At 37.8% G+C, this 26,032-nt stretch overlaps 1 protein-coding gene across 1 annotated transcript in view; it reads left to right on the top strand.

Moving 5' to 3' along the window:
• The window catches only part of NFAT (NFAT nuclear factor), a 533,805-nt gene that overhangs the window by 427,049 nt on the left and 80,724 nt on the right, over nucleotides 1–26,032 (top strand). The window contains exons 10-11 of the mRNA XM_067145354.2: nucleotides 8,648–8,707; nucleotides 21,076–21,204. Coding sequence (XP_067001455.2) covers nucleotides 8,648–8,707; nucleotides 21,076–21,204 — 189 coding nt within the window. The remainder of the gene's footprint in view (nucleotides 1–8,647; nucleotides 8,708–21,075; nucleotides 21,205–26,032) is intronic.

Below are 26,032 nucleotides of genomic sequence, written 5' to 3'. Positions count from 1 at the left end.
AGAGCTTATCATCATGTCTACAATTATGGGCCATGAAACCATCGATCTAAATACAGTAAGTTACTTATCGGGTATGCAAGCAAATCATTTATTATCGTTCTCAGTCCTACATGTGCTGTCTGTACACCATTGACCTTGACCTTTCGAGCAATGGTGTTAAACTCTAAATATATTTGATGTACTGTGCGTAATTGCAATATGAAAACTTTTTTTTGAGCACTGAAATACATTTATGATCCACGTTCAATCTTCCATTATTATTATTATTATTATTATTATTATTATTATTATTATTATTATTATTATTATTATTATTATTATTATTATTATTATTATTATTATTATTATTATTGTTGTTGTTGTTGTTGTTGTTGTTGTTGTTGCCATTGTATGTCCTTGGCTACTGTATACAGACATTGTAATTTGGTGCCATTTAGGCTTCCTGCATGTCAGTTTTGATGTTCCATTTTACTCTACTTGATGACTTGGATCTCTGTTGGGCAATCTCTGGCCGAATTTTAATAAATAAAATAAAACAATGTTTGTCACCAGAGATTGTTTACATCTTGGCATCATAGGACATGGAGTGTAGAATGGATTTTTTTTCCACTCTTCAAAAATCCAACTACCTCTGCGGGGCTTCAATCTTTGGTCATGGGACTGATCCGCACAGGGAGCTTTATGCCATGTGTATTGCGAATAAAATATATTTTTTTTATTTTATTTAAATCCTGTTTATACAATAACTTAAGATTTCAGTTTGAAAATAAACTTGTGAAAAAACAAGAATTCCATACAAAATTAGTAAATGTCTGTGTTGCTGCAAAATAACTGTGAATTCCGGAGCAAACTGCGAAGTAGACATGCAAATTTTAAACTTCTTATATAATTTTTGCCAATACGGCTGTTGAAAGATTCTGGTGGGGTTTGAGAAAGCAGCATCAGTAGTGTTTAAACACATTTCTAACTAGGAGAGGGTGCTTCATGATGTGAAGCTACCACCCATCACCGCAGGAAAATATAATTTCATCGCTTGATGTTCACACAGTATCTTTACTTGGCAATTTCTTTTCTTTCTCTCTCCTGCTTACAGTAACATTATTTCAGATAAGTGTTGCCATCTTTTAGAAGACAACATAAACATATTTTTCAGAGATTTATTATGAAAATAAATCCCTTGATTTATAAATATATCAACTGTGTATAGTAAATATGCATTTTTTTAAGTCAAAAGTTTTATAAATTCTAAATATACGGAATTATTTGTTTAAAACTACTGATTTTCCCATTTTAAAATACCACTTTTTGGGTTCTCAAGCCACCAAAAATTTGCGATCTCTAGCTATAAGTAATACATAATTACCGTATTTACTCTCGTAAATTTGCTGCTTTTTTTTTTTTAAATAGCATTGTTTACGCCAAAAAATGAGTGTCGGGAAAATTACACAAATTTGAGTTCGAATTGAGAATAGATATAGTTCTTTGAAGAGTAAGATTGTTCCTTTTCATAAATCTTCACAGCCACCTTCTGCTTGCTTTCAACTGTCAGATTCCTACATTACTTTTCTTTGTGATCTTCAGAGCCGTTAACTGTGTGCTGTTTTTTCTTAATCCACTTACATATTTTAATGGTTCTTTTTTTTTTCTTTTTCATTTTTGGATATTGGCTGGATATTGCTCCCCTAAAATGATAAATCAATCTTTTTGGCACACTGAAACGTTTCTTTTTGCTAATGTCAGTAGTACATATGTGATGGCCCTACGAAATACTCGTGTGCTACAGCATGATTGCAGTTATTTTCTATGAACTCAATCGCTGTTAAACTGTACATTGTAGCCGTTGTTTTTCTTAACTTTCACTTACATATGTAAAAGTAATTAGCAGAGAGACCAATATATGTTATAGTTCAAGTGCATGTCTCACTTGTGCTTACAATAAGCATACTAGTGGTGTGTGCATAGATTAACACTACACCTAGTTTGCCAAGCGGTCCCATTGTTACCTGTGTTTCTTAGTAGTCACCTACTAACTGATGACCTGCAGTTGAAACAGTAGATGTTTTCACAACTGTACACTTTGCAAAAAAAAAAAAAAAAAATTAAAAATTGGGAAACAAATTGATGACTGAAAACTTTTAAATAATAATGACGGGAAGGTTATGCAGTTTGTTATTTTCACAGGATTTCCATTTCAAAGTTAAGGGTGGGAAAGTTACACAAAGATCGAAAGTTATGCAGGTAATTATGGTATTCCTCCAGAGATATTGTGGACTATTGTCTTAGTGTAGTTTTCATTGCAGGCCAGTTGGGATGTATTATACATTGATTGATCCTGTGTCAAGAGTACATGTATTGAAAAATTTTAAATGTGCTTTTGGCTCTTTTAGTTGATTCATAACATCACCCTAATTGATATTTAAGCATGTTATTTCTCAGTGATATAAAAACTTTGTTCCTGACAGTAAAATTAGTTCAAAGTGAAACTCTACACAGGGAACGTTACCTACTTTGTACTTGACGATGGTTCATTTCAACATATTGTGTGTTTTTGGCTTTGAGCTTTGAGTTCTGCTGCTATGAACTACTTTGTTCTTGAAAGTGGCAATCAAAAGTAGTATATTAGTTTTGTACTCCTTGCAATTCCCCCAGCGAACTCTCCTCCCTTTTCTTACTCTGAAGTTATGATGGAGTTTTGACTGTTGCTGATGCTCTGTTCTTAGTGTGATGAAATTTACCAGTGGATGTTTCATATATCCAGGTGTCCGTTCCAACCAAACACAAAGCTTTAGTCATTTGTGATCTAAATGAAAGAAATGGTAAAACTAGTCTGCTGCAAACAGTATTTTTTTAAAAATTAAGGAGATGGATGAGTTTTTCTTGATGCTGACATTTTCATATCCCTGCCATTATGTTGCCACTAACAACTAGTTATCCCCTGAAAGGAATGTAGGCTAAACCTGTATGTCACTCTGGCATGTAATGGGTATGAAAATGTTTAGCTGGGCTGAGTGGCTCAGACTGTTGAGGCACTGGCCTTCTGACCCTAACTTGGCAGGTTCAATCCTGGCTCAGTCCGGTGGTGTTTGAAGGTGTTCAAATATGTCATCCTCGTGTCTGTATATTTACTGGCAAGTAAAAGAACTCCTGCGGGACAAAATTCTGGCACCTCAGCATCTCAGAAAACCATAATAGTAGTTAGTGGGACATAAAGCAAATAACATTATTACTATTATTATTATTATTAATGTTTACTAACTCCAGCAGTCCACATCAACAAAGCGGCTGGTATTGACAATCTGAGAACTGAACGAATCAAAACGGTTTGACCCAAGGACCCTCAAGTGGCCCCTACAGTTCGTCGTTTTATGGAATTAAGGGTGCCCAAGATATGGAGAAAGGCCAAAGTGACAGCACTTACAAAATGGCAAAGACCTATCTGACGCTAGGAGCTGTTGACCAGTTTAACTTCTTTCTCACTTAAGCTATTAGAATTAATGGTTCTGAACCGCATTGAGGTATCAATTGACGGCAAAATAATGAAAGAAGAAGTTGTTTTCAGACCAGGTAAATTGTGGGGTGGTCAAACTGGGAACCTCGCACAGCATGTTGAAGATTTTCTTAAAAGTTAGTTTATGACTGGAACAGTTTTCATCGACCTGACAGCAGCCTGTGACACAGTAAATCATAGAAAGTTGTTCAGGAAACTATATCAAGTCAAGGAAGATCGCCATTTAACTAAGCTCATTGGTACCTTTTCTCCAAAACAAAGGTTTTATGTGTATCTCAATGGCAAGAAAAGCCGATGGAGAACACACAGAAGAATGGACTGCCACAGGCCAGTATGCTGGCTCCTTTGCTGTACAATATCTGTACTGATGACCACCCCATCCCTATAAACACACAGAACTTTATACATGCCAATGAAATTTATGTAGCCACACAAGGCAAACTCTTTATAGAGGTCAAAATAACACTAGGTGAAGCCTTAGAGGAGCTGTCACTGCTATGAAGGCAACAACCTAAAGCCTAACTCAAGGAAGACACTAGTGTGTGCATCCCATCCGCACAACAGAGAAGCGAGCTTGATATCTGGTGGATACGAGAGCAAAAGTGTGCTCTAGAAACAATGTCTTGCGCAAACTCACCAGTTCTACTTGAGGAGCTCAGCCAGCAACATTGTGAACATCAGCGCAACAGAGTATGCAGTTTTTTTTTTTTTTTTTTTTAGGAACGTGTCTGCTGGCTCCTTATTTCTTCCATTTACCTGTATTAAGCTGCCTAGGTATTTGAAGCTCTTCCCCTTTGCTACTGTCTAGCCTTTGTTCATCTGAAATGGATTGTTATTTCTGACAGCTGAGTGTAACATTTGTGTCACATCTGTTGCTTCTTACTGAGGATTAGCTCATGAGTTTTTTACTCTATTTAGCCCACAGCAAATGTTCAGAGTGTTTATTCATTTCTTCGTTGCTGTTTATAGGTCAGAGCACTTTAAAGTGTCTGGTGCAAAATACTGGCCAGTAATTTACAGGTCTGAAAAATTAAGTTTAATAAACACTTCTCTCAAAATTAGTGTCAAACTCATTGCTTTTCAGACTTGAATCCAAAACTGAGCTCAACTTTTCTTTATTACATACCATTTTTCCACAGTGTACATTGACATTTTTAGCAATGATTTTAATAGGCAAAGTGATGAAATGAAATATCCTAATGCAAATATTAAAGGTATATTTTCATCATTAACAATGCAGTTTGGTCAAATGCTCCATACTTTTTCTCTTGGTGGTGAAGCTGTGCATGTTGCTTTTCTTCTTGTGTGAGGTTTCTGGAATGTCCTGGTGTAGCATTCAGCAATAGTCTCCCATCATATTCACGTTGGAATCTTCTTTCCGCATCCTGAATGTCTTGGTGGAAATGTTCTCCTTGTTCTCCGCTCACTGCACCAAGATTTTCAGGGGTAAAATCCAAGTTAGTATTAAGGAAATGAAGTATTAAACTTGTTGAGCAGCCCAAGGCATTGTAAGTCAGCAGCATGTTTTTTAGAACAAAAACATTAGAACACTGGGCTGTGGATACCATGAAATCACCATTGATGTTATAAAGATTTTTATTTTTAAGAATGGTGAGTAATGTGCCATTCTCATGTCACATCGGTCTTCAGAACAGAAAAATACATAAAGGGGAGGTGAACTTTTTAAAAGTTTTTTAATTGTTGGTCTGTGAATGTATTTTGGTCCTATTGCAATATATTGATTTCACACCTTTAAGATTGCTTGAATGATATATTTGTTAGTTTACTCAATTGTTTGTAATATTACGAGATGAGTTCCTTCACAACACAAAAGAATACTGCAGGAATTTCTTACATAATTGAGAATATGAAAAGCCCCTAGTAAGTTGTAATCATCTTGACTTCTTAACAGGACAAAGTAGAAATTTACTCCAGAAAGTTTCTCATGGTACTGGAGGTGTACGTCGGGCACTAATGTTTTTATTGGGTGCTACTTATGGCGTAGAGCAGTTGTGGCAATAATGTGATTTGCACTTCCATTTTGACTTGCTATACATATCTCTTGCTTTCTAACCCCTCAAACCCTGCCTCCGCTCCGCTCTACGGGCAATCAACCTAGTTTCCATTTATATTTCTATGAGATACTAGTGGGGTGTCACAGTGTCTTCAAGATTTTCAGTTTGAACAGAGCATACAGAGTTACAATGTGATGTTACCATGCAATCTAGATGAAAGGACTTGAGAAATCATTTTAATTGTCCAAAATAAATATCCAAAGCTACAGTAATTTGGCATTTCTGTTAAAGCCAGGTTCGCTACAACTTAAGTTTGTGATTGATTATTTTCAACAATGAATATAGTGAAAATGAAATTAATTCATTGATGTCACAAATGCCAAACGAACACCTTTCTGATTGCTTATGGCTGGCATTAAATGACATAATTTCTGAATTTTAAACACTGCAGCAGAGATGTTCTGAAGACTGTTAAGTCCAAGTTTGTGTGTCCTATTTTTATTTTTATTTTTGACCTAATAGTGATTAGTTTGGTCTATGGCAGAGAGGCGGCCATAATGGCACCCTGAGTTGAAAGTTTGTACCTTGAAAAGAGGTGCTGTGAGTATAATATGAAAAATAGTATTTCCAAGACTAAAATTATGTCAAAGGAGGAAACCTAAAGAGATTGAATGTCAGATTGAGAGTACAGAACTTATATAGGTGGGCCACTTCAAATATGTTGGATGTGTATTCTTGCAGGAAATGGGGAAAAAGGTGCATCAAAGGTAATGCAGTGAGTAGTCTGAGTGAGGAGATTGCCGTAAATTAGGAGTTAACTCAATGGATGAAGCTGTATGCATAAACTGGTTTCAGTTGTGAGGTCATGGAGGTGAATGGAGGAGCATAGGTTACATTGGAGAATAGTGGGCTTGGTCGTCGAGAATAAGAAAAGTAAAGGTAGACCAAGGCAACAATGGTGAGATTCATTTTTTAATAATTTAATGATGAGGTGTGTAGCTAAACAAGGCCACAGAAATTAGCTGCAAATAGGGGATCATGGAGGTTTGCAGACTGATCAATGAAAGACACAACAGTAGTTTGTCAGAGGTATATTCTAGGTAGTACAGTATATTGAAAATGTGAAATGCCATGATCATGGTAATTTATTACGAATACTTGCATAATGAAACACTGAATTTCTAAGCTGGTGCTATTCTCTAGACAGTCATACATGTTACGACAGAACTACCATCATGATGTTTTTTCTCTGTAAAGGCATGGACAATTAAGCCTTCTCCAAGTGTTGGTTTAGGAGAGGTTTCGCTAGAAATGAAATAATTTCTAACATCAGAGTCTTGCTTCTATAACAATCATCTTAACAAGTGGTTATAATCAAATTTTAAATTAGGTACAGTATTTTGTCGGACGGAAATCTAAAAATGTCCCTTTACGATTTCCACGGCCCGTAAGGATTATCTTAATTTCTAAACTTTTATTGCTGCTTTTCTTCTCACTGATGCTCCTTTCCAGTCCTTAAAATCGTTATTTACTGCTTACCTGCTTTTCATACCCATCTTACATTCATGGTTACAACAGTCGCTTCCTGGTTCCCATCATCATGTGCTGCCTCTTGCCTCACCCTGCTTCACTCGGGACAAGATGCAACTTTGTATTATTTCCATCTCCCACCTTAACTTACTTTTCTTTTCATCTCATCTCTGTTGTGTTCTTGTGTCTTTATCTTTATTCTGTTGCACTTGATTTTCTTTTTTGTATTATATTGCTCTCTCCCCCTCCCCCTTCCCCTCTCTCTCATTTTAGTCTAGTGCCTTCTTGTCTGTTCCACAACTCCCAGATGTGTGGCCATAAAACGCTTTTCTTGGAGCTAAGGTGGCAACATTACTCCCTACTCGGAGTAGAGTAGTACATAGTAAGCCATCTGGTGACAAACAAGGGTATTGGTGATGTGGAGGGTGAGATCGGCACAGTGGCTTAGCAGCTGGTTTTCCAGGCGGACAACCAAGGTTCAAATACTAGTCTATCGAGGGTTGAAATTTCCCCCTGAAAAAACCTGTTGCATCATGAGTGGCATTCTTCCTTGAAAGCCGAGCCAAAACCGAGCCTGGGTGGCTCCAGCGACTACTGAAATATTAGGACAATGGTGAAGTGATTTCCACGTTCAACCACCATTGTTAAAACAGTTGAAGTCAGACGTGTTTCTTACTCGGAATAGAGTCTCTGCAAAACACAAAGCATTTCCAGAGTTTCTTTCTTAGATACGGTGAAAGCTCTAAAGATTACATCTATGAATACTGGCCGTGAAAGCATCAGTCTAAATAAAGATTTTTCATATGCTTTATCGCTTACAACAGTAGATGCTGTTTTTCTGTCATTTTATAAGCCTAATATAGTTTGAAATAGTGTTTAAAACATGCCATTTTGTTATCCAACTAAGGATCTGGTTAAGAGTGTGTCCACTTTATTTTATTTCTAGCCTCCTAGGCCAAAAACCTCTTTGGCCTTGGCAAGTTTTGAAGGAAGTTCCCTGCAATTGTCATTTTGCTCACTTGCTAAAATGCCCTGGAGTTGCTTTGGAGGTAGAAATAGAATGGAAGTCCTTATTTCAAATTGAATCCACATTAGTTTTTTTTTAAATACCTGTAGGTATACTGCTCCCTCTCCTCTCCCGAAGTGAGGAACTCATCTCTGAATCTGTATTATTTGCAATGTTGGTGTGGAATTTGTGTTGGGTGCCAAGATTAAGGAAGGTGGATGGGCGTTTCCCTGCTGATCACTGCTTCCTCTACTTAATTGTGGCTGCTGACTGCTGATGTTGAATGTGGGCTTTGTGTGAGAATGAATGTCTTTGTGTGCGACTGTATCGAGCAGGAGGGGCCCAGGCATTTAGAATCGTGCCAACTCAGCCACTCTTCATAAACTGTGATAAAGTAATTACGTTCTGAAGACTCGCTATGGGAGTCCACTGCCTTATTTGTTATATATATATATATGAAGAATGGTATTAGTTATGTGGCTGGGGTGGCTGCTACCCACTTGCCTTTTTTATTTCAGGAACTGCCCCCTCAACTATATTACTATTAAATGTGACTCCACATTTCACTGTTCTTTTTATCGTCTGCAGCAGGGTCCACGGACATCCCACAATCCTGTCTACCTTTAGCACAACCTGTCGCACCTTCAGGTAAGTTACATTAAGAAGAAGATACATAGAAAGAGAAAATGATAGACCTATTTTCAAAAAATGAATTTCAGAGATGATATTTATTTTCTTGTAATTAGTATAAGAATTGAAACTAAGCTTTGGAAACATCTCTCTGTTGCTCTCTTTCCCTCAAACTTCATCTCCATCATCTGTTTTGGTATTGTATACTCCTCCAATCATCTTTGCATGTCCAGACCATCTTAGTTTACTCCTTTCAGTTCTCTCATTTAGGTTTTCCATTCCTACCTCCTTTTTCACATCTTTGTCAATCTGTCTTTCCTTGTCTCTCCTATCATACTTCTTAGATATTTCATTTCACTGGCTTTAATTCTACTCCTTTCTATTTGTCATTGTCCAGGTCTCAACTGCAAAGGTCAGTATGGATGGATAATCCATTTTGCACATTCTTTTTACACTTTCTTGTTACTTCCTTATTCCAGACAAGGTTTCTTGCACTCTGGTTGAATGCATTGCCCTGCTGCATCCTCTTGCTAATCTCCATGTCCTGCATTGTATTCTGCATTAATTCACACCCTAGGTATTTGAAAGTGTCAACAATTTGACCACCAATTGTCACAATGCCTTTCCCTTGTCTTTCTCCTCTTTACATCACCATGGTCTTGCTTTTACCTGCGCTGATTTTCATACCATACTTATTATTTTCTTGTTCAGTGCATCAAGTTGTTTTTGTACTTCTTTGTTTTATGTTCCCCAGACCACAACATAGTCTGCAAATAGTAATAACTTCATCTCCCTATTTTGTTATGCTTCCTTTGTCTCCTTTGGAGTTTCATCCATAACCATTAGAAACAAAACTGGCATCAGCACATTCCCCTGTCAATCCAGGTTTATTTCTAAACCATTCTGTCTTTCCAGGTGGAGTCTGTTGAGACAATTTTTGCACCCAGAAAAATATTAAGTCATAAAAATAGCCAAAATAAGTTGTGTTCACAGCTTGGCTTGGTTTTTAAGCAATGTGTAAAAATGTTTAACTTACTCAATTGTAAGACACTTCCATTATTGTAGTAGAACTCAGAGATATCTTTTCTAAAAAAATTACATAAAATATTATGTTGTTTAATTTAAGGTGTATAATCAATATTTCAACATTTGTTTCCAAAAGTGTAAAATTAGCTTGTGCGAAACGCAAAATGCCGGTACTAAAAAGTTACGTATTTTCACGTGCACTCTTTTTTCCTGAGCACTGATGGAATATGTCGGATTTAGCTTATTTTTGTCTTTTCTTTTTGAAATAATAGAAACTGTTACCAGTCACAGGTTATATCTGCACTATGTGTTTCAGAGACCTTGCTCATTCGTCTTGTTGTGATGTTAAGACAAATTATCTATTTCTGCCCGTTTTGACATAAATATGTCTCACAGTTGGTTGTCATCCAAAATTATCAGCCGTTGTTGGATGGCCATGGTCGAGAACTCATTTGATTTTCGCAAAGGGAAAGGTGGTGTCTTTTGATTTGCATTCGGTAATTCAATCCAAAATTCCATTTTTTATTAGACTTCTTACAGCTACATTATGATACTTCATCTAACCAATGAGGTAAATGCTTATGCAAGTAAATGTCTTGTATCGGCTGCCGAGGATATAAATAGGATAATGCCATTTGGAAAGGAACACTGGTTTCCTGTATCTATGGATGAAATGAAGGCCAGATTACCTTGAAGTGGTAATGTATGATGGAAAAAAGACGTTCAGGCCCAATCTTCTTGTTGACTACAACTCTGGAAAGGGTGGTGTTGATTCCCATGACCAGAGACTCGCATCATTCCCCTTGATGAGGAAGTATGTAAAAGGATACAAAAAATATACTTCTACATGCTAGACATGACACTTCTGAATTTCAACATCATTCATCCCCTCCTCAACCCTGAAAATAAGCGAGTAGGCTTTACCACCTTCCGGATCAATTTGGCCGAACAGCTGTTGGCGAGTGTGACCTTGCCTGACTATCCAAAATAAGGCATCCAAGCCCTGGGGATATACCATTGAGACTTCAAGAGAGGCACTGGGGATACTTTCCGACCACAATACCCCCAACAACGAAGAAGGTTATCCCACAACGGAGATGCAAAGTCTGTGTGACACGGGGTCTGAGGAAGGAATCTTCATTTGAATCCCACCGATGCAAGGTGACTATGCACGAATATGACTGTTTTAGGACCTACCATATTCATAAAGACTTCACAAAGTACATCTGACAGTAGTTTGGATATTTCCTCTCATTACGTTGCTGTAAAGCATGCTTTTTCAGTGTCTGTGATAATATCATGTAAAGTAATGAAAATAAATGATACACCAAGGCATAAATTAGTTAAATGGTATGTGAATTAGTTAAGACAAATTATCTATTTCTGCCCGTTTTGACTTAAATATGTCTCACAGTTGGTTGTCATCCGAAATTATCAGCCGTTGTTGGATGGCCATGGTCGAGAACTCATTTGATTTTCACAAAGGGAAAGGTGGTGTCTTTTGAATTGCATTCGGTAATTCAATCCATAATTCCATTTTTTATTAGACTTCTTACAGCTACATTATGATACTTCGTCTGACACTAAGTGATAATGAATAAAACAACACCACTGTTATAATGAAGTGCTTTAATACACTATATGAATTTGTCTTATAACAATTTAGCAAGAAAAGCAGTAAAAAATAAAAGTACTATACTGTACAATTACCTTATTGTCATGTGATCTTTGTGTACTATCCTAGACAATATTTCTTTTTTTTTTTTTTTTTGTACACAAGTTATTTTAATTTTCCTTTTCTTTTCACTTTTCTATAAAGAATGGCTAAGGAGTGCAAGTGTAGGAACTGTGAGTGTGACCAGGCATTAAGGAGTATGAGGGAGGAATTGGAGAGCCTGAAGGAGATAATTAGGATTCTCTCAGAAGACAGGATGGAAGGTAGGCCTCTTTCAAACAATGTACAGGATACACTAGGTGTAAAAGAGGGATGGGAAAGAAAAGGGGGGGGTGGGGGGGAATTGTAGAAGACAGGTGGTCTAAGGGCTCTATTCAGGATCAGAATTTGCCCCACCAGCTAGGTAACCCGTGCCAAGGAACTCAAGGGAGACTTCATTAGTTAGTCAGATCATAGAAAGAATGATGAACTCTTCTCAGAAGAACTCTTAAGGTTTCACCTTACTTTTTCCCCGCCTGCTGGCTCTTTAGAAGTGTGTGCGCGTGCGTTTTGTATTCAGGAATCATTCAAGGCAAATATTTTCGCACTGCAAGTTGTGTGGTTAAGCTTATTTTTAATATGTATAACTTTGCTTTCTCAACGATGCATGTGTTTCTACATTCGTCCCTGTTTTTATCTCCTCGTAAGATGTGTATTATTTAATGTAACACCTTGTGTAAAAGACTGGGTTATATGAAGGAGTTATATCATGTTCAAAATCATGCTTTCACGTCTCTGCACAATATTTAAAATGAAATTTTACCGTTGGTCTTTATAGCTATTGTTGAGAGTGAAGGAGAATTTCCTGTTTTGTATGTTTATCAGGAACTCAAGGGAGACTTCATTAGTTAGTCAGAACATAGAAAAATGAGAACTCTTAAGGTTTCACTTTACTTTGTCCTGCCTGCTGGCTCTTCAGGAATGTGTGCACGTGTGTTTTATATTCAGGAATCATTCAAGAAGAACACTTTCGCACTGCAAGATGTGTGGTTAAGGTTACTTTTAATATGTATAACTTTTGTTTTCTCAACGATTCATTTGTTTCTATACTCGTCCCTGTTTTTATCTCCTTGTAAGATGTGTATTGTTTAATGTAACGCCTTGTGTAATATAAATGCCTAAATGCTTGCCTATTCCCACATTTTGGCTGATGATGACGCAAATCAGCGTTGAAACTAGTTCCAAGTACAAATACATGTTATAAACTATAACATTTTTGTATTGAAAAGGTGGACCGTTTTAAGTTTATGTATTAGACATGTTTGCAAAATTAATAACTGGTTCAATAGAAGGCAGTTCGGGTTTAGGAAAGGTTATTCCACTGAAGCTCAACTTGTAGGATTCCTGCAAGATATAGCAGATATCTTGGATTCAGGAGGTCAAATGGACTGTATAGTGATTGACATGTCTAAAGCATTTGATAGGGTGGATTATGGGAGACTACTGGCAAAAATGAGTGCAATTAGATTAGACAAAAGAGTGACTGAATAGGTTGCTACATTTCTAGAAAATAGTTCTCAGAGGATTAGAGTAGGCTAAGCATTATCTGACCCCTGTAATAATTAAGAGGGAATTCCTCAAGGCAGTATTATTGGACCTTTATGTTTTTTTATACAGTATATATAAATGATATAAGTAAAGAATTGGAATCAGAAATAAGACTTTTTGCATATGATGTTATTCCGTATAGAGTAATAAATAAGTTACAAGATTGTGAGCAACTGCAAAATGACCTTAATAATGTTGTGAGATGGACAGTAGGCAATGATATGATGATAAACGGGGTTAATAGTCAGGTTGCGAGTTTCACAAATAGGAAAAGTCCTCTGTTTTAATTACTGTGTTGATAGAGTGAAAGTTCCTTATGGGGATCACTGTAAGTACTTTGGGGTTAATATAAGGAAAGATCTTCACTGGGATAATCACATAAATGAGATTTTAAATAAAGGGTACAGATCTCTGCACATGATTTTGGGGGTTCTTAGGGTTTGTAGTAAGGATGTAAAGGAGAGGGATATAAGTCTGTGGTAACACCACAGCTAGAGGATGGTTCCAGCGTATGGGACCGTCACCAGGATTACTTGATCCCAGAACTGGAAAAAATCCAAAGAAAAGCAGCTTGATTTGTTCTGGGTGATTTCTGACAAAAGAGTAATGTTACAAAAATGTTGCAGAGTTTGGGCTGGAAAGACTTGGGAGAAAGAAGACGAGCTACTTGACTAAATGTTATGTTCTCACTTTAGAACATCTTCAGCTGTTGTTAAGCTTAGGTGAATCGCTAAGTTTCTGAATACATTATTTTCAGGTACATTGTTCCTCTTAAAGACTAATTTGAATATAAAATTAAATTAAAATGATGTTAAAACAATGTGAGGGTTCAGTGTTCTCCCTAGGACCTTTTTAATGGGCGCACCGCCCAACCGTTTTCACTGACCGCCCAGCTATCATTATCTAGATAATATCTGCTAGTTACATAATATTTCAAGTTGCTTTACTTCACACCGATACGGCCGCTTCCTTCCCACTCCTAACGCTTTCCTGCCCCATCGTCGCCATAAGACCTATCTGTGTCGGTGCGACGTAAAGCAACTAGCCAAAAGAAATGTGTGTAGCCTCCGTGGCTCAGGCGGCAGCGTGGCCGTCTCTCTGGAGGATAGGAATTGTGTCGGCTGCTGAAGCCTGTCGCACTCCTCTGGGGCAGTGTCGTGCGCGAGCGGTGTCTGGATCAGCGTGGAATCGCATGCGAGCACTCGATTCCGCGGGAAGTAACAAACCTGTCTGCCTCTCCACAGCAACCGAGTGATTATGAACGAGCAGTAGAACGCTAGAAGTTCAAACTACTCTGTTATGTATTCTTCGTGATAAAACTAAAATGGTTCATTTTTGTAGTTAATGTTTACCTGTCTAATATTATTGTTCATGGCCTGAGGGGAATAAGTTGACATTTTATCATATTCATTTTCTACGTTGTATTCCCCGCCCGGCTATTCATTCCTGCCACCCAGCTAACGAAAATTTCTAGGGAGAACACGGGTTAATGGGTTGATGAAATGAGACAGGATGAATACATAGTTAGCCTGTTAAAAACCATATCCATTCATTAGAATAGCTGTTAAAAGTTTCAACTCTGTTACACTAAAAATATGCGCGTAGAGGCGTGCGGCTGTGAGCTTGCATCCGGGAGATAGTAGGTTCGAATCCCACTATCGGCAGCCCTGAAGATGGTTTTCCGTGGTTTCCCATTTTCACACCAGGCAAATGCTGGGGCTGTACCTTAATTAAGGCCACGGCCGATTCCTTCCAACTCCTAGGCCTTTCCTATCCCATCGTCGCCATAAGACCTATCTGTGTCGGTGCGACGTAAAGCCCCTAGAAAAAAAAAAAGAAAAAAACACTAAAAATATCTATTTGTCGTCCAGTTAAAAGGTTTTTTGAAAAATGAATGGCTTCTTGACACTGTTCTTATTACTGCTGAATGCTCATTTCATTCACTCCTTCCAGGTAGGCTGTTATTTATTTTGAGCTTGCTTAATGTGCCCTAAATTGAGTCTAATGCAGAACTTGGAAGCTGATTGCTGGTCACTTTTTGAGAAGGGAGCTTCATCTTAATTTCTGTAATGAAATGAGGAAAATAGGAATTTGTTTTCTTTGTAATGAAAGCATGTGTCTTTACATAATAACTTAATGTATAAAATGGTTCCATACCTTAATGTTGTTAGACTCCAATTCTACCATGACCCTGGAGGGGGAACGTTTGAATCTGCTTTACGTCTAGTATAATAAGGGTGTGTGAGAACGAAACATGTACTGTTCATAATCAATAATTTGCTAAAAAGCAAATAAAAAGTATCAAAAAGGTGGAAGATTTTCAATTATTGTAACTCTCTGTGATTAGACTTTGATACGGAAAATGAAGCTGATTACTTGCAATAAATGGTATGTTCCGAGATGTCAGCGGTGAGATGGCGTGGAATGACATTAGTAGACGAATAAGTTTGAGTGATGTCTTTAAAAGTAGGGAAGATCACAATATGAAGATGAAGTTGAAATTCCAAAGAACAAATTGGGGCAAATATTTGTTTGTAGGAAGGGAAGTTAGGGATTGGAATAACATACCAAGGGAGATGTTCAATAAATTTCCAGTTTCTTTGAAATCATTGAAGAAAAGGCTAGGAAAATAACAGATCGGTAATCTGCCCCCTGGGCGACTGCCCTAAATGCAGATCAGGATTGATTGATTGATTGATTGATTGATTGATTGATTGATTGATTGATTGATTGATTGATTGATTGATTGATTGATTGATTGATTGATTGTCAATATGTGATGTGACAAAAAGAATTGTAAGACAGTCAGTCATTTTTCTTCAATGAGTCTCTGTTTATAATGGTACAGAAGCAAGTTCACTCTTGAGTTTCACCATTTGTGTTATCCTCTCTATCCAAAGAGCTGTCATGTAATTAATCTGTATCAATGAGATGAATAGTTTCACCATCCAAACGAGCATGCTTAGCAATTATGTATGGAAGAAAATGCAATTAAATATCAGCACACAGTGTGGCACAGCAAGTCTGGAACCTATTGATGATGATGATGATGATGATGATGATGATGATGATGATGATGATGATGATGATGATGATGATGCTTGGTGTTTTAAGGGGCCTAACATCGAAGGTCATCCCTCCATGGGAACTTAAAATTTCCATTCGGAATTGCTAGGTGGGCATTATTTCCAATGTGGAGTTTTATCTCCCTATGCAGTTATCAGACTGTACCTCTTGTAATGGGCTTCTGATAAGTTCACCTGCATACGCCCCTGCGTCAGTGGGTAGGGTCTGACACATCCCACTCTGATGAGTCTAGTGTCAGACCTAAGACAAAATGCTGGTTAATAGAGCAAACGCCTGAACAGCCTTACATCTGATCCCTAGTATGGGTACAAACTTTGGCCTCAGTGCCGCCGTCGTGAATGATACTTCCTAAATAGTTGAAGCGATAAACTTGTTTCTGCTGAGTGGTTCCAACAGTGATGTGACTTGCGTTTTTGCCATCTCAATCTTCATTACTGTAGTAGAGTCATAGTGAGTAGAAGGTAGAAGTGTCTTCTCTCCCCTAGTTCATCGGTTCCTCCGCTAGGCCACTCTTCTAGCAGTAAGTGAGCTTGAGCTTACAAGTCAGCATACGAATAAAAGACACTTGTTGCATGCAAAATATTATGCCTTTGCTTACCATTTCAGAAGTCAGTTGTCAGATAGTTTAGACTCCTGGTAGACTTTGTGGTCTTAGACGATTTCAGTTCTTGTCTCATCTGTCTTGTTATAAAATAAAATCGACACTTCATATAATGTAACACAAGTTTAGGGATAATGTCCACAACATGGTCATCGCAGCATCGTAATTCTTTTAATTAATGGTGATACTGTGTAAACTGTTCAAACACTCGTAAAATATATCACCCCATAGACTATGTTCACGGGAGAGTTTTTGTTCCACTACACATTCAACTTGCACGAACACATTATGAACTGCTCTTGAAGGATGGGTGAGAAAAGTGCTGTCAATACTGTATTTATTGCTATAGTCCCTAATAAATGTGAGGACTGCAGCAAGGATTTCTTCTGTAGGCTTTCCGTGAAGCAGGCTGATACATTTGACATTTTATGACCTTGGATACGTTGCTTATTATATACCCTCCTAGATATTAAATCACACACTCATTTGCAAGATTGCAGCTATCACTGTTATTTAGACCTAAATTGTTCTCCCAGTCCAGTAAGAGGCTATCCATGTTCCCAGTGAAGTCTAGTGCTTGCCTTATTTTATTTTGTTCATTTTCTACTACAGCCTTATTTGTCTCTTCTGTCTTCTTAGCCAGTGTTCTCATTTGATTGACAAATGAAGTTCAAATTTGGGCTCACAATTACTACCCGATGACAGGGCAAGTTTGATTGGGATATAAATAGACTGCAACATGTGTAAATTCAGAAAATCTATTGTTGAAGGGTGGTCATCACAACTTAATGAGCATAGTATACCAAAGTGCCGTTCTAGTGGATCTTGATTAAATTTGGCTGTGAGCACATATCGGAATCCATTATTCCATGAATACTCGGACATCTGTATGGTGCTCTCAATTGTTACTCTTAGGGATTCAAGAGTTCTTTCTGAAGCAAAAGTATTATTCTTCCCACTGAGGTTATCTCTCCATTTTATTAAGGTTTGATGCCCTATTGCATCTTTACAAAGAGCCCCTGCTGGTGTAGAAGTATTTAATACTATTATGATATTTAATTCCCTATTGAATGTTTCTGTTGGTTCACTGTCTTCAAATCCCTCTGAGTTTATCAGTTTTAGTTTGTTTAATTGTTTCGTGAGATAATTATGGCAAATAGGGGAATTTACGAGGGACAGGGCCAGTTTTCAGTTTCCGTCTAGGAATTTCTACCTATTCGCCTTATCAGAAAGCCTTAACACTTATCAGAAAGCTTTTGGTCTTTTCTGGGAATTACCTTTTCCCATTTTGAAAATTAAGCTTTATTTTTAGGTGGTTTGAAGAACTGTTTACCTTTCGTAGTTTTATAGGCAGACTTACAGTCTGGAACGAAGCAAGTAGGCATTTTTCCTCCTCGGTATGTTTGTAAGTTTTATAAACTCAGCACTATATTTACACTAAATAATATTAATACCATCACGCTTTACACTTTCACTTAACAATAATGCAAGACACTTAAGTTTTTGCCTTCGCAGAGCAACACTACCGAACATAACCATATTACAACCCTCAGATAGTAAAGGTGCTGCCTCTAGTGGACGATTCATCACAGTCCCTATACTAGCCAACAGGGAACAACCTAGGAGCTCACACTTTCTCTTCCACTCGTTATGGTAGAGTTAAGGAACCAACATGTAGTACAAGAGGAGAATTTATAAATATAAAACAAAAGAATGGAATGCAGTGAGGTGATGCAGGATATATCAGTATATAATTATTTACGATTTAGTACACACAGGCTAAGGAGGCTGTTGGAGACAAAGGTAAAATATGGGGACAGGGAGCTGAAGGTAATTCTCTTTATAGATGATATTGTGGTGAAGGAAGTAAACGGAGAGGAAATAAAACAGCAACTCGACATGTTGAGTGAGATTATTGAAAAATTATGGAATGAAAATTAGTTTAGAAAAGAGAAAGACAATAGTGTTATCTAGATGAGAAAGGGAAGGGAAAGGAAGTGTAAAAATAAAGGGACAGAACTTTGAAATTGTGGAGAGCTTCAAATACTTGGGAAGCGATCTGATGTAGAATGTGGGTCTGGACGTGGAGATCAGTAAAAAGATACGACAGGGAAATCCATTCTACCAGAGTGTGGGCAACCTGGTGTGGAGGAAGGAAGTACCAATGAAGTGTAAAGAGGTGATGTATAAGATGTATTACTGCCCAATACTGACATACGCAGCGGAGCACTAACGAAAAGACAGGAGAATAAAATCCAGGCCAGTGAAATGCAAGTTTTAAGAAGAATGATGGAAAAGACAAAGAAGGGAAAGGGTAGATATGAAGATGTTGGGAATAGCATTGGAAAAGCTTTTCAATGTAATGGAGGGGAATAAACATAGACGGTTTGGACGTGTTGAAAGGATGGAAATGGGGAGGATGCCGAAGTAGAAGATGGAGACCTTGAAAGGAGGAGGGAGGACAAGGGGGAATCCAGACTAAGGTGGTTGAAAACAGTCAAGAATAGTGTAATTAGACGAACGTGGATTGGATCACAGTTACGGAGGAATAGTCCTATTAAAACAGTGTGTGTGTTCTGACAGCTTGCAGCACGTGGTGCCGAGCTGAGGAATGGGAGCGCTGTGTTGCCACATGATCCAGCTGGAGTTACTGAAACTACAATGAAAGCTTCCCGCTCTCTGCTATGCACTGCGGAAAATAATATCCATTTAGGGGGATCATGAGAGCGTTAGAATAACATTAAATATCGATGCTATTATTCCAAGATGGCTCGGCAATAATTTTATCAGCTCAAATATCATAAGATGTACTTATAATTCCCTTCCTTAACAGGCTGTTATCAGTCCATCTCTGAACAAGCAATTTCATTTTAGGTACATTTCAGCAGCAGTATGGCACCTTGACTGGCCTGCTCAATATTCTGGGTTCAAATCCAGGTGAGGATGGGAGAAATACCTACTTTTTTGTATACCGGTACATAAAGAAGGAAAATCGTTCAGACCCTATCATAAGCATCGGCACAATTTAAGATTCCAGCTGTAATTGAAACTTAAGTTGTGACAGGTGAAAGTCCATCTTTCACCTTGTTTCGAGTGCCTTTAAACATGCGATCATTGGTTATGGGACCACTTTTTATTGAAATCCGAAGCAAAAGGTACTCAACCACAGGTCGTGATTCTTAATTTCTAAAATCTTGCATCTTTGTACAAAATTCCAAAGATTGAAACCCGTCCACCTTAAAGAGAAGGAAGCAAATAAGAAGAAGGATGTATAATTGTTATTTTAAGAAACCAGAAATAATAAACATTATCATAATGTCGAAGGGTGCTGGTAACACCTGTTGTACTTCAATTCAAATATTAACTTTTCAAGGCATTTTCCAATTTTGCTGACTTAATGCTAGACCTGGGAAAATTACATGACCAATTTACGAAAAAAATCTGAAATAACATTTTATGAATATTATTACTGTATATGCAAAATTTACACTGCACTAAAATGCTAGTCTTGATAACGATACACTTAGTCTGTTATTAGCACTTATTAACGTGAAAACAATAGCACCATACATATTTAGCTGATTTCAAGAAGCAAGAAGGGAATAAGAAAGAGAAGTTAAGGGAAAGAGACCAGTTGGAAGACCGAGAAGAAGGCGGATGGATCAAGTTTGGAAGGACATTAGAAAAGCTGGATTGGATGTGGTGGAAGTAATGGAACTGGAAAAGTGGAAGCACAGAAAGGAGTGAAGAAGGCTTGTTAAACACACCTGAGCGACTGCAGTGGGATGATGATGATGATGATGATGATGATAATAATGATTATTATTTAAAAAACACACTATAAAGGTAATGATATTCCTTAAAACAGACACTGTTATATAGCACGGCCACAATTGCTATGGTATACTAATTGGCAACGTGGAACTTGGACCGGCCTCTTCACAGAGCTTTAAGACAGAGAGGGTAGGAAAAGGGAGAGAGCTTATCTATTCCTTACTACAATGCTGGGAGCTGTCAGGACATGCATGTTGTTTTAATACAGTAGCACTTCAGTGTTCGTTTCCCTTCCTTTGTGCCCTTAATTCTTCCATTCCTTTGTTTTTCTCTCCTGTTCCGGTTTGTCTTCTTGGTCAACTTGCCTTTTGTGAATCTAAAGATATCCCTGATCAATGTGCCTTGTTTGAATCCTGCCAAATTTGATGTCACTTTTGGTTTTGACAATCCTTTTCATAGTGTCTATTTTGGCTTTACTCTTATTTCAGAGAATTCAACTATTTGTTGAATTTTAATTTTTGTTTTCAAATGTCATTGTGAATGTGAGTTTTTGGAGTAGAATTTCTCTTTTCTCTCTCATGTTATTAATATTATTTTTGTTGTTTTTAGCATTAATACTATTCTTGTTGTTTTTAGCTGGTGTAGAATTGGAGCGAGTGTTTGTCAAACCAGGTCTAGTTTCTGCTCCTGGATTGATGGTACCTGGCTCTTCTGTGAAGCCTGCTGCACTTGAGAATCAGTTTTTGGCTTCTGATTCACCACAAAGTAAGTGCAGTAAAGCTTTATAGTGCATGCTACTTGTAGTGTGTTCATGCAAAATCTTTCAGTTCTATTTAAAGGTATGGCAGTGACAATTTAATTTGCATGCACTTCAGTGAATTTATTTGAAATGAAATTCAAAACATTTTAATACCTTATTAGTAGGTCATTCATACAACGTGATATGCAGAGGAAACCCGTGAGTGTGAAACAACAACAGGAATTTAAAAGCTAAAGACAGGAAACAAATGACCATCAGAGAACGTACCTAATGAGGTAACAATGTCTACCACAAATAAAATGACAAAAAAGTTAAAGGTAAATATTCCAAAGTAGGAACCCTAAAAACAACAGTAACACAGTGCACAGACAAGAGAAATGAAGATATAAGGCCCCCAAAACAAGAAATGAGCACATTGAGACAAATTACAAAGCACATCAAGGTAAATTAGAACAACAATAAAATCATTTATCTGATGCCATTCTATGCTCTGGACGTACGTTGATCAGGGAAAGTGGAAGCAAACTTAGATAAGTTAAATGGCCCAAGAAAGCCAAGATAAGTGCTTTTACCTAACCTACCTTCAAGCACATCATCTCTTGATGAATAAGCAAAGATGTCAGTGCAATTTTTTAAATATAACCTTTAACCCTTTGTGCTCCTGTGTTGGGAGCAGTCTGACAAATAAATATTTCTGTTGCCCTTCTGTGACGGGTGTTACCCTCCCGAGGAATATATCAATTTTACTGCCTTATTAAATCATTTCTGTTATCTCTTATGCTGCAGTCTTGTAGTGGAAAGCTTGAGCTACATCCATGCACAGTATAAATTGATTGTTTTTACTCGTTCGATAGTTTTACGTTTTGTTTTTACTCGTTCAATAGTTTTACGTTTTGTAATTGCTGTTTTGTCACAACCAATCTGTTGAAATGTCAGATTGAGGTAGTAAGTGAATGTGTATAGATGAGATTAGCGATTTACTGAACAAATTGAGTGATAGCGAGGAGTCTCATGTTAGTGCCTTGAGGGAGAATGAAAATTTACCTCCTAATTCAAGTGTCTCAAGCAGTGAAAGTGTCAATGATGGTATTTGTAGATGTAATGGTTCCTGGGCTACAAGTAGCCAATTGGAACACGTATGAACTTCACAATTCTTATTTGCTGCAGTTTGTTTTCAGTGCACATAGTGGTGTAAAGTTAGGTCAAAACTTTGAGAAGCCTCTCTAATATTTTCAGTTATTTCTTTCTGATGTTTGACCAGGTGAGTTGGCCGTGCAGTTAGGGGCGCGCGGCTGTGAGCTTGCATCCAGGAGATAGTGGGTTCGAACCCCACTGTCGGCAGTTGATAATTGATTGGTATTCCATGGTTTCCCATTTTCACACCAGGCAAATGCTGGGGCTGTACCTTAATTAAGGCCACGGCCGTTTCCTTCCCACTCCCAAGAATTTTCCTGTCCCATCGTTTCCATAAGACCTATCTGTGTTGGTGCGATGTAAAGCAAGTTGTAAAAAAATCTGATGTTTTGAAGAAATAGTCTCCGAGACTAATATATATATGCACATGAGAAGCTTTCTAGAATCACACTTCTCCGGCAGTATTCATGTGGAACACTTGGGGTGAAGTTACCTTGCCAGAAATGAAGCCATTTCTCTGTGTCATATTGAATATGGATTTGAATCTGAAATCATCAGTTGAAGAATGGATAAAAAATATGCCATTGTTCAATGACGTATTTTTCAAGAAAGCGTTTCCTGAAGATCTTCTGGATGTCGCATACCAATAAACCAACTGCCAATGCTCAAGAATATTCCACTAGAGGCAGTAAAGTAAAAAGGAATTAATTATTGTGTATGCATAACCAAAAGTTACTATTCTGTCAAAATAAACTTGGAGCTGGTGTATAATGAGGTATGTTATTACTTGAAGCCCAAAGGGTTAATTAAAAAATTACTGGGCGAGTTGGCCGTGCGCTTAGATGCCGCGGGCTGTGAGCTTGCATCCGAGAGATAGTGGGTTCGAATCCCACTGTCGGCAGCCCTAAAGAGGGTTTTCCGTGGTTTCCCATTTTCATACCAGGCAAATGCTGGGGCTGTATCTTAATTAAGGCCACGGCCGCTTCCTTCCAGTTCCTAGGCCTTTCCTATCCCATTGTCACCATAAGACCTATCTGTGTCGGTGCGATGTAAAGCCACTAGCAAAAAAGGATTCATTAAAGGTTATTAATAACAAGAAATAAATTCTGTTTGACAGAAATTAAGGTATTACAAGAGTTAAACAATTTAATACTTGGAAAATAAGAAAATGTGGTTAAATTAAAACAGAGCTTGGGTTTTGCCCAGCAAATAATTCAACAGTTCTCACCTTAGGAAAATTGATTTAGTTTTAGAGTTAAGCATTTATCAGTTTTAATCAATTGACAGTAATCCTCATAACTATTAAAATGAGGTCACAATTTTTGGATTCATCAAATACTTCAAACTCCACTCAAAACAGGACAGACTTTGCACTACTAGTGAAAATTAAAATCCACAGCCTGTTTCCAGTCATTCGACCGGGTCAGGAATGGAATGAATGAAGCCCCACACTAGCAGCGAGGATAGAAATTGTGCCGTCTGTGAAGCTTGTCGCACTCCTCTGGGGCAATGATTGATGAATGACAGATGAAATGAAATTATATTGGAGAGTGTTGCTGGAATGAAATATGACAGGGAAAACAGGAGTACCCGGAGAAAAACCTGTCCCGCCTTCAGATTGTCCAGCACAAATCTCACATTGAGTGACCGGGATTTGAACCATGGAACCCAGCGGTGAGAGGCCGGCGCACTGCCGCCTGAGCCACGGAGGCTCTTGTGCACTACTAGTAAGTACCGATAGTAGTAATAAAACAAATAATCAATAGATTTAATCCTATAAACACAGGGATATAACTAATTGAATGAACCTGCACTAAACATGACCACACTTCATGATCAATCCCATAATCAATCAGTTAAAATCGGACATTAAAACAAATGCCTAGTACCTGAGACAAAAGAAAATATACATTAACCCACTCGACTCATTTGACGTGATGTTCATGCATACGTTGGCTAGGCCTTCAACTCAAATGACGAGACATTCACGAGTCGCATCGAGTCATATATACTCGCTTATATTTTGACCACCCCTGCAGGGGTTTCCCTTTTGCAAACTTCTGTGAATAGAACGGGAATGTGGCTTGTTTACAGCTTTCCTTCTAAGAACTTATACTGTAATTTATTGCCCAATTGTAGCCACTGAAAGCACACACATTTAGTCGGGTGTCTGTCAGTCTCCTAGCCGTGGCTCCATGCGTAGTTAAGGCTATTGACAACAATGCTATTGCTTAGTTAATTGAAAGTGTAGACAGTGATGTGGAAGACAGTGATGATGATTGTGATAATAATGAAGAAGACAATTTAACTGAAATAACAGTTAATCTGATACGAATGACTGTGAAAACCTAACTAAAAACCTGCATGCGAAAGTGAAACCTAGTTACTGGATGTAGGTTACTTATCACTTTACAAGCTCTCCAGAGGTGTCAGGAGAACTGAGACACAAATATTTAGATAATTCTGATCAGAATTTTCCATATTTTTGGAGTTTATGGACTCACTGTTTTCCCATATTGAGCAGGAAACGAATATTTACGCTTTGGACCTAGATCGGAATAGACAGTGGCAAGTGATTTGACACTAATGAGGATGAAATTAAGACCTACATTGCCCTCTGCATTCTGATATCCCAGGTTCATCTCGCATCCAGTTAAATTGGAACAAAGATAAATGTATTGAGACCCCTCCCCCTAAAGTGTGAAGTGTGTCTACATATACCGGAAGGTTTCAAGATTTTAAACATAAAATCTTTGTTCTGACATCATTATTGGCTGAATGCAGGAGGAGTGGGTTCAAACCCCACTGTCGGCAGCCCTAGAGTTGGTTTTCCACGATTTCCCATTTTCACACCAGGCAAATCAAATGCTGGGGCTGTACCTTAACCTTTTCACTGCTGAGTTTTGATGATCAGGCTAACCCTCTAGGCTGGTTTTTTTTTTTTTTTTTTTTTTTTTTTTTTTTTTTTTTTTTTAGGAAGAAGTGCTTTTGCAGTTCAATTTTTTACTGATAATATTAATGGAATGCATATTGTCCCATTAGCCCCGCAGCCCAATACAGGGTCGGGGATGAAGTGAGATTATATTTTTATGGCCGGATGCCCTTCCTGATGCAAACCTCAGTTGAGAAGATAATGAACATGAAATGAATGATGGTGAATGAAACTGGGTAAGGAAGTGGAAGGAATAGGCTGTGGCTTATGCATAGGAACTGCCCCAGCATGTGCCTGGGAGTGCAAAAGAGAAACCACAAAAAAAAAATTCTCAGGACAGCTGATAGTGGGGTTCGAACGCACTCGCCTGCAAAATGCAGAGCTTGGCTCCATAGCATTAGCATGTTAACAAACAGCTACTCTGCTTGGTGATATTATTACTGAAATATAATATAAAATTGTTGACCCAAGAAGTGGTATTATCAAAATCACTAACATTTGAGGAAAAAAGAATTTATTTGAGGAGATGACAATTCCATATGAGATTCATCAAATCGTCGCCATAAGACCTATCTGTGTCGGTGCGACGTAAAGCCCCTAGCAAAAAAAAAAAAAAAAGAGATTCATCATTACTATTTTGTCTCACACTTTCTTGTAGTTCAGTATTGTTCCCTATATATTCTCCATCTTCATTATTATAATACAGCTCTCCAGAATCACTATTTATGAGAAAACATTCAATTTCATCATCAAAAAGAGATGAATGT

This window comes from Anabrus simplex, chromosome 4 (assembly GCF_040414725.1).
Source record: "Anabrus simplex isolate iqAnaSimp1 chromosome 4, ASM4041472v1, whole genome shotgun sequence".
In the NCBI taxonomy this organism is placed as follows: Eukaryota; Metazoa; Arthropoda; class Insecta; order Orthoptera; family Tettigoniidae; genus Anabrus; species Anabrus simplex.
This window is presented reverse-complemented; position numbering and strand designations above follow the sequence as displayed.